General features: G+C 58.7%; 1 protein-coding gene across 1 annotated transcript; it reads left to right on the top strand.

The window, feature by feature from the left end:
• Positions 1-2,564: 2,564 nt before the first annotated feature.
• LOC133357914 (uncharacterized) lies at positions 2,565-5,526 on the top strand. Its single transcript, XM_061576095.1, has 2 exons — positions 2,565-2,971; positions 3,493-5,526. The coding sequence occupies exons 1-2, from the start codon at positions 2,969-2,971 to the stop codon at positions 5,209-5,211; spliced, it is 1,722 nt and encodes a 573-aa protein (XP_061432079.1). The 5' UTR covers positions 2,565-2,968; the 3' UTR covers positions 5,212-5,526.
• The last annotated feature ends 4,477 nt before the right edge of the window (positions 5,527-10,003 follow it).

The following is a 10,003-nucleotide window of genomic DNA, read 5'->3' as shown; positions in this document are numbered from 1 at the left end:
GATGGGGCACGCCGTCTCAGTGAGTGGACCTCACGGCGGCGTTGCAAGAGAGGACATTGCGCCTGCAGCGGCATCAGGCGACGGCTGTCGCAGCGACAGCTGTTGCACAACGGCGCGCCGCAGAAACGGCACCGTGGCACGCCGTTCCGTTGACGCAGCTTCACGGAGGCAGCCACGACAGGACAGCATGCCCGATCGGCAACAGCATCAGGGCACCCTCTGCCACCGACGGAGCTTTGCGGAGCAGCTGTTCAACAGCGCGCCACGTTAACAACAACATCGGGGCATGCTGTCCCGCCACTAAGAGCTGCACAACAATCTTCTCGACTGACAACAGCATCAGGACATGCTGTCCCACCGCTAACAGCTGTCCCACAGACAGCAGCTGCTGCTGCTGCTGCTGCAACAGTAGCCACGGGGCGTTGCTTTCCACTAACGCAGCTCAACGCAGCCGATGGACAGCAGCAGCCTGCCACAGCACCCGGGCACGCTGTCCCTCCGACACAGCGGGGAGTCGAAAGCAGCGTGCGCCACCACACGGCCGGCCCGGAGCCATCTCGGGGGGCCGGCTGTTCCGTCTGTCGGGCTCCTCTGGAGGAGGAGGGTGGCACTGCTGGTGGCACTGCTGGTGGCACTGCGGGTGGCACGGCGGGTGGCACGGCGGGCTGTGCGGGGGGGTGCGGGGCGGCTGTCTGCGCTCGCTGCTTCTCGCACGGCCGCACCGGAGCAGCCCAGGTGAGAGAGCAGGTGACTGGGCATGGTGTGTGTGTGGGGGGGTAGGAGGGAATGATCGACCGTATAGAGCAGGGGTCGGCAACCAAAATAACAAGAAGAGCCATTTCTTTCCAATTCGGTACAAAATGTAGTATTTCAAGAGCCGCAATGCATCTGAGTACATACGTACATATCGTCAAGAAGCAGCCTGTAAAGAGCCGCATGCGGCTCCAGAGCCGTAGGTTGCCGACCCCTGGTATAGAGGATGGTGCCAGTAACGTGGGGGGTGGAGTAGGGGTTGCTGCAGGGGTTCACGGCTTTGGCAGGTGAGAAAAACGACGGCCCCAAATGACTCAATTGGGATTACACAGGTACACAACAAGACAAAGATCCCCCGTAGAGCCTCGACAGACTGTTGGGGCAAGTGCTGTTAGCGAGCAGCGCCTATGAAGGCCGGCACGGCACACGAGGGGGTGAGTGGCCAGCACTACGCTCGGCCGCCTTTGTCTCCCCAGTGGCGATGCTTACACATCGCACCAGGTACTCATTTGAGGCTGAGTCGACCTAGGGGAGGCCCAGGACCGGTTCTGATAATAATCGTCACTGGTGTTGGCCGTGAGCGGGAATCGAGCTTGGCTCGCCGGGTCCGTAGCGCAGCGCGCTAACCGCTGCACCACCAATCAGAGGTCGCAAACGGGTTTTGATTCCTTACCCGTACCCGGCCGCACCAGGGTCGCAAACGGGTACCCGTACCCGTACCCTACCCGATGCCCGGCTACCCGTACCTGGCCGGGTATCGTGTAGGGTATGGGAACGGGTACCCGATTGCGACCTCTGGGATGAAGCCATGTGTTGCAGGCACGGGTGGGTTGATTCTAGGAACTTGAATTGTGAGAAGAGACAAGACGTTGGGAAATGAGTGACAAACGGTTACTCACCAGTGACTCACGGCCTACCCGATACCCGTACCCTACCCGTACCCGGCCGGATAGGGTAGGGTACGGGTATCGGGTACCCGATTGCGACCTCTGGGATGAAGCCATGTTGCAGGCGCGGGTGGGTTGATTCTAGGAACTTGAATTGTGAGAAGAGACAAGACGTTGGGAAATGAGTGACAAACGGTTACTCACCAGTGACTCACGGCTTACCCGTACCCGACCGCACTAGGGTCGCAAATGGGTACCCGTACCCAACTGGGTACGGGTAGCCGGGTATCGGGTAGGGTACGGGTATCGGGTACCCGATTGCGACCTCTGCTACCAATACCAATGATGTCACCACGGCACCTGTGTCAGACCAGGTGCACTTTGAGGCCACAAAGAGACACACAGGGCAACAACGTAGCCCCCTATTGTGAACCTACCACACGCCGTGCATGTGAAACAGCAGCATCAGCAGCAGCGCCTTCCTTCGTGCGTGATTACTCCGTAGACGCAGTCGCCGAGTGTCAATCGGATGCGCTTTTGCGGCCGTCTGGAACGCTCTTCCTTCCGATATTAGGAAGCCACTGGAGCTATGCACTTTTAAATCGTCATCTAGATTGGCAAACTCACTTCTTTGAAGCGTTTTTTTTGCGTTGAGTTTGTTGTCCTTCCCCAGCACCTCCGATTAGCACGGTTGGCTACATACAGTGCGAAAGAAGTTCAACATACACACATAGAATCGAGGCTGCGTGGTCAAAGCAGTCTCGCGTGCTTTTGTTTGTCAGTCTGAGTGGCTTTGCGCCAGCTGCCAGACCGCAAGACTTGAGGCCCGGCCACCGCACGGCTACGGGAGACTTGGAGCACAAGGAGTTGGAGGAGGTGTGCAGGAGGAGGTGGTGGTGGTGGTGGTGGAGGCGGCGGCGGCGGCGGCGGCGCAGGAGCAAGGAGGACTGCAGACACGCGAGCGGCACGGCACGGCAGATTTGGCCTCAAACCACGGGCTGAGCCACCAGAGTCACCGATTCACGAACCACGACGACCAGGAAGCAGTCGCGTCCTATCATCACCACCATCAACAACAACATCAACAGCACCATCAACATCAACAACACCCTCCTGCCCTGACTCCTCACCTCCGCCGCGAGGAATCGTGGCAGAATCACGGAGGTGCGCGCTTCATTGGCCGGGAGAGGGAGGAGGTCGTGGCCCAGGGGGAGACGCAGATCCCACGCTCGGATTCCCTCTACTTCAGCCTGAGGGGCGAGTGGGCGGCTGTGGACGATCATCATCATCAGCAGCAGCAGCATCAGCCAACCACGTGCTTCATTCCCATGGTGAGACATGGCTGTGAGCCACCCCGAGTCCAGCCACTCAGCTCCAGGAGACCGGGTCTCAGGTTCAGAGTCCAGAGACTCGGCTCCAGGAGACCGGGTCTCAGGTTCAGAGTCTAGAAACTGGGCTCCAGGAGACCGGGTCTCAGGTTCAGAGTCCAGAGACTCGGCTCCAGGAGACCGGGTCTCAGGTTCAGAGTCTAGAAACTGGGCTCCAGGAGACCGGGTCTCAGGTTCAGAGTCCAGAGACTCGGCTCCAGGAGACCGGGTCTCAGGTTCAGAGTCTAGAAACTGGGCTCCAGGAGACCGGGTCTCAGGTTCAGAGTCCAGAGACTGGGCTCCAGGAGACCGGGTCTCAGGTTCAGAGCCAGACACTCTGCTCCAGGAGACCGGGTCTCAGGTTCAGAGCCAGACACTCTGCTCCAGGAGACCGGGTCTCAGGATGGGAGATGTTGTTGTTGTTGTCGTTATTATTGTTGTCGTTGTCGTTGTTGTCATGATTGTTGTTTTGCCAATGCCACCAGGACGGGGGGCATTCATGCCATCACAGCAGCCCTCCGGCCGTAGCTCGCGGCCGCGACCGGTTGGAGTCCCTCACCAGGCCGGAGCTGCCGCAGCCGTACTTCTCCGCGACGCAAACCTCCGACTCGCCGCTCTGCACGCCGCGCCGCACCACCCACGACGATGAACCAGCGGCCGGGGCGGCGGCAGCGGCGGCGGCGCCGGACGTGCCGCCTCCCCGGCCCCACGAGCCGGCCGGAGACACCACGCCAGAGACGCCCGCGGCCACCGGGCCGGTCGCACAGCGGCCACCGCCGCCGTGTGGCGCCGGGGAAGAGGCGGTCGCCTGGGCAGGGCGGCCGCCCAGAGTGGCACCACCGAGGTACATGGACCAGAACATCTCCGCCACCACCACAGGCCGCTCGCCCGCGATGGTTTTTCCCCAAGGAAGGCCGCCCGTGGGTTTGTCACAACCTTCTCAGATCGCAGATCATCATCAACATCATCACCAACACAACCATCTTCTACTCGGTCATCACGCAGAGGTCACCGTCTCGCAACCTTCACGCTTTCCGCCGAGGGGCCAGGTTACCGCGGCCTGCAGTGGCAGCAGCGCCGGTCACGTTGCTCGTGACCACTCGCGCCAGCTCGGGTTCGCCCGAGGGGCCGGTTCCTCCACCGTGGTGGCGGACCGCTCACGAGCCGCAGAGTCTCCGGCCGCTTGGCCCAACGTCCGCACGCCAACACCGCTTCCCGACGGGCTGAGCGAGCCGCCAGGCCTCGAGTCGCCCCCCTGGCACCCATGCCCAGATCCGGAGTCAGGGGCGAGTTGGACGCTAGATTTGGCGGAGCGGCACCGCTCGGCGTCGGGCGCCGAGTCCGCTCACGCCGGCGGTCGAGAACCCTGGACGGCAAGCGAGAGGTCGACCGAGAGGTCAACTGAAAGGTCGTATGCTGCTAGAGTTTGCTCCGTGATGGTGGAACGCTCGGACTCCCCTCTCAGCCTGGTGACCGCCGCGAGTCACTCCAGGCTTGCACACGCCGCCGCTGCTGCCGCCGCCGCCACCGCCACCGCAGAGGAGCAGGAGGGGGAGGAGAAGCGGCGCTCGACTTGTGAAACGGTCATCATCTCTATCGACCCCGAGCCGCTGACGCAGGGGACGAGCGAGGCATCGCAGCCGCAGCAGCAGCTTGACGACGACGCTGTGAATTACACCATGCCCAAGGCAGCGGCAGTAGCAGCATCAGCAGCAGCAGCATCAGTAGCAGAGGCGGGGGTGCCAGAGACCGTCGCCCGGCGGGACAAGTCTGAGGGCGCCGTGAATCTGTCCACCAGCGAGGGCCGACGGAGGGCCTCACCGGCCCTGTCGTTGTCGTCGTCGTCCGGCGGAGGAATGGATCTGAGAGCTGCGGCCACGACGAGGCCTGCGAGGCCACCAGGCTTGGCGCTGGACGACGCGTCCGGCAAGCCGAGCCGGGAGCCCCTCGGCATCGCCGCCGACCCGGCCATCGTGAACCTCACGACAGGGCCGTCCTCGCTCGCCGGGCCTTGCGGCGATGACGGCCGCCACCGCCCGGCCGTGCCGCACCTCACGGCGCTCAACCTTGCCCGCGAGTCGACCCGAATCTCCCGCTCCGACCTCGGCGCCCAAGCGGCGGCGGCGGCGGCCACGGCGGCGGCGACTGCCGCGGCGACGGCGGCTGGGCGCGGGTGCCGCCGCTCGGAGCGCTCGTCGACCTGAGTCGGCCCAGGCCCTGCCAGGCGGTGCCGGCCGTGCGCAGGGACCAGCGGCGGGCGGCGGAGGCGTCGGCTCGGCCCGTCGACCTGACGGCCGCGAAGACCCCGGGCGGCCGGGGTGGGCCCGGCTCCCGCGAGGCCGCCCCCTGCGTCGTCATTGCGGCGGAGGTGCTGGGGCCTCCGCTGCGGCCGTGCTGTTGGCGGAGCGCCGGAGATCGGCCGTGGGCCCCGTACGCTCCGGCGGCGGCCCCTGCCGACGTCAAGGCCGTAGATTTGACGGCGGGCCAGTGGCTGGCAGGTTAGTGGGGTGGTGGCCTCGCTCGCCTGCGTTTTGCTGTGGGGCCTTGAGGTCGGTGCTCTCCAACCTCTCTGGACCGCTGTGGTCCCTCACACACTGAGCTGCGGGCCACCCCTGCACCACCCTTGCACCACCTTGCACCACCCACGCACCAGCCATGCACCACCCCTGCACCACCCTTGCACCACTCCTGCACCACCCTTGCACCACCCTGCACCACCCACGCACCAGCCATGCACCACCCCTGCACCACCCCTGCACCACCCATGCACCACCCTTGCACCACCCTTGCACCACCCTTGCACCACCCACGCACCACCCATACACCACACTTGCAACACCCATACACCACCCATGCACCAATGGCAATTATTTTTTCAAAATGAAAAAGCAGAACGGTATTATTATTATTTTCATCTTCTTCCTCTTATTCTTCTCCTTCCTTTCCTCCTCCCATATGGACCAATGACAGCAGCTTAAAAGATGCGACGTTAGACGTCTTATCCACCCAATTGTCCATTCACAAGCGGAGTGCATCTCGTCCCGTTCCTCCTTTCACGGAGCGAAGACAGCAGGGGCAGCAGCAGTGGCAGCAGCAGAAGCGGCGGAGTGTTTTCACGATGCGGCCGGTGATGTGGGATATCACGGCCGCGCACCTCGAATCTTCGTCGCGCCGTTTCGTGCGTCGGCTGGCCGCTGCGGATCGGCCTCACCGCGAACAGTTTGCGCCGCGCGCGCCACCACAGCCGCCGCCAGCGGCCCCACGCAGGTTTGGCGACAGCTGGTGCTCCTGGCGAAACCGGCGCGGTCACGGTCGGGACTCGCAAGCAACCCGTTTGCTCAGCGGTCGTGGGCCCTGGCAAGGCGCGCGTGCTCTCGCTTGTTTGCTGTGGAGTTCATCTTCTTGGTTCTTTCGGTAAAGTCACGTAGAAGGGAAATAATAAAATAATAAAAACATAATAAAATAATTCTCACGACGTTTCGGCCACAACGCAAGCAGCCGTCCTCAGGTGAAGACCAGGTCTGTCGGGAAGACAGGCAGACCTGGTCTTCACCTGAGGACGGCTGCTTGCGTTGTGGCCGAAACGTCGTGAGAATTACCTGGTCTTCACCTGAGGACGGCTGCTTGTGTTGTGGGCGAAACGTCGTGAGATTTATTTTATTATGTTTTATTTTTATTATTTTATTACTTCCCTTCTACGTGACTTTACCGAAAGAACCAAGAAGACGAATCCCTGCAGTCACGAAAGCTTTAAATCGAAACACAACCAGCCCTGTTCACGGTTGTGGTAAAGCAGCAACATCCAGCCACTGTGCCCTGCTGCCCAGATCAGCCGCCGCACGTGCCCCCCAATTGACCCTGCGAGTGTTTAAACATCTGGCGGGCTCACGGTCTGGCCAATGGTCCCCCCTGGCTTTCAGTGCATGCTCGTGAGAGTTCAAGACAGCATCGTGCCGTAACAATGTGCCACCCCCCGAACTGGCTGTGAGAATGTAATGGCTACGTGGTGTAGTTGTATTTTTTCCTTCACCCCCCCCGCCCCACTCACTCATCAGATATGAGTCAATTTTGACCGGAAATAAATCAGTCGACCACTGAACCTGTTCCTTTTTCTTTCTCTTTGTCCTGAATCCACCTGGATCTGAATCGCGGGCGTTATCACTTTGGTGCATGATGGAGTTTTTTTTGGGTTTAGATCGCGTGAATATGAATGTGTCGGTAAACCCACCACCAGCACCACCCGACACAGTCAATTAGTCAGCTTGTGTTTCGTAAACAAAACGTGGCCAATTCGTTACGAGTACAGCACCACCGGTTGTGTGTTGGAGAGTAAAACCCACGTCAACATTTACAATTGGAGTAGCCGTGACGTTTCGCCGGTAATGACAACAGCAGCAGCAGCAGCAGCCAGCATCATCAGGAGACAGCCACAGAGTTGTGGTAGAAATACTCTTTCTGTTTCGGTCTTAAATAGACGATAGGGGGGGGGGGGGGGGTAAATATGATGTCATCACTTGTGAGCCAATCAGATGCGAAGGCCAGAGGAGGGGGGGGGCTTAATGCAGTCATATGAATCATTATGGCTAATAACATTAACCTCCATTATTGATATAAAAATTACAATGGATATCCTTGATCAGACCCGACTACAGAGTTAGGTGGGTCATAAAAACCTGGACTTATCAGCGTATGACTTTTTTTATTTTATTTGAGGACGTGAGTTTCTGACCGACCAGGTTTGGAGGGGAAGTCAGAGGCCCCCACCTAATGTTGTCAGGGTCTAGGATTGGCGTTCATCGATCCATGTTGGGTGACCAAAAGCGCTGGCAGCCTTCTCCAAGGTTGTGAGAAAATCTTGAATAAGTATAACGCGTAAAAACAAAGTTTTTAACTATAAATCCTTTATATGCGTGGCGGCTAGAGTCCTCTCGTCCTCTGGCTTGAGATGGCTGCTACCTATGGGTCAGATGATTGTCTGCCAGTATTAAGCAATTGGTAATTAAATATTTAATTTGTTTTCCATAAACAGTGTAAAATTTTGGATTTTTTTTCACGAACATTAATCGTGTCGCACAACGAGTCTGTGTGGAAAATGTCAGCTCGATTGGATCACGGGAAGTGGGTTAAAAACGACCGAAAGATTTGCACGGTCGTAAGCAAGCAAGCAAGCACGCAAGCACGCAAGCAAGCAAGCAAGCAAGCGAACTTAATATAAAGGATTTAAAAAGTAGGCCTCGGCATAGAAACTAAAAACTAAACTACCAAACGATATTTGTTTTTATTTTACCAGGTAAGGCCCCACTGAACGAAGTGGCTTACCACGTCGAAATGTATAGCAGCCGCCAAATACTCTAAGCGCGTGTTTCTAAATGTGGAGGGGAAAAAACCTGAGGTCCCGGATAAATAATCTACGTGAACATGGGGAGCGAGAACATGCAAACTCCAAACATACAACAGGCATCAGGGTCGGGATCGAACCCACGACATCCTGTATACCAGGCGAGGTAGTTAACACCTCGCCACCATAGGCCCAGCGGCCGGAGCAGACTTTGGCTTCTCAGCTGATCTGGCATCAAGGTGGGTCAAGGCGTTTTTTTGCGTCCGATCTGTCCATCCATCCATAACGTGGAAGCGGGTTGGGGAGGGACGATTTTAACTGGCACCAAGATGATACGAGCTTGCGGTATGAAGTTGTGCCACTGACGGGGGGGGGGGGGGGGGGGGGGGCTCGCGCCATTCAAAAACTATTTGAATTGAGCGAAGGGGTTACCGAACCTTTGGAGGCCCTACCGGTGCAAAGGAGGACTTTGCAAATGAGTAAACGTGCTTTTAGCCCTGAAGCCGAGTTGGTGTTGTGTAGCCATGCAGGTGGGAGATCAACGACCGACCGAATGAATGAGCAACCGAACGACCGAACGAAGGAATAAACGACCGAACGAATGAACAAGAGAGCGAGCGACCGCCAGACCGAATGAATGAACGACCGAACGAACATCGTGGAGCACGTCCACTCGTCAAACCCCCCCCCCCCCCCGGCGAGATGTCCCCCCCCCCTCCCCCCCCCGAGCCGTCTTGTCACCTGCCTCTCTCTTCCTTCCGCAGGTGGCCGCTGCTCTGCGTGGGTGACCTGCTGCCCGGTTAGCGCGCGTCCCGCCAACAGGCGCGCCGCCAGCGCCCCCGTGGCGGCCGTGCTGCCCATACACGGCCCCCCGCGGCGGCCGCAACGCATCGGCCGGCCATCGGTGCGGCCGCACAACATCGACCGCCCGTCGGTGCGGCCGCAGAATATCGGCCGGCCGTCGGTGCGGCCGCCACGACAGCCGTGCGCCGCGACAATGATTTCGTGCGGCGTCTCCACTTGATAACTCATTTTGTGTGTTTGTTTTGCCAGGTGTAAGGGCCCAACCTAAGCTACGTGTGGCTCTTTTTCGGAAGCGACCTGGAGGGAGGGGGGGGGCTATCGCAAATGATTGCGGCTGATGATCATCATCATCGTCGTGGTCGTCAGCATCATCATGTAGAAATGTAAAGCGGCCAAATAATCTAAGCGCGTGTTGATTCCACGGGGAGAACACGCAAACTCCAAATATACAACAGGTGTCAGGGTCGGGATCGAACCCATGACCTCCGCAACGCGAGGCGAGGTAGATTCTAAAAACAACCGGAGGATAAGCCACTTCGTTGGGCTATCATTTGTGATAGCAAGGTCGCTTCTGAAAAAAAGAGCTACACAGCGCAGTGGGTCTTACAATTAAACGTAAGTTCATAGTTTTATCAGCTTCGTTTCTATACCTCGAGTTACCAGCGGGTCCGGCATGCGACGTTGTTGTTGTTCCCGCGGCTCACGCGGTCGCTGTAATCAAATCCGCGTGCACGTTTTAAGTGTTGATCTGGATGACGCGTCACCAGCCACGATCTATCCACCGTTGCAAAGCATTATGACCATTCCCGCATTAAATACTGTCCTGCTGTAAGCATTGTAAAAGTCGGGCTAAC

This window comes from Lethenteron reissneri, chromosome 60 (genome assembly GCF_015708825.2).
Source record: "Lethenteron reissneri isolate LAM-NWPU_2019-01 chromosome 60, ASM1570882v1, whole genome shotgun sequence".
Classification (NCBI taxonomy): domain Eukaryota; kingdom Metazoa; phylum Chordata; class Hyperoartia; order Petromyzontiformes; family Petromyzontidae; genus Lethenteron; species Lethenteron reissneri.
The sequence above is the reverse complement of the archived record's forward strand: the minus strand, read 5'-3'. Positions and strand labels throughout refer to the sequence as shown.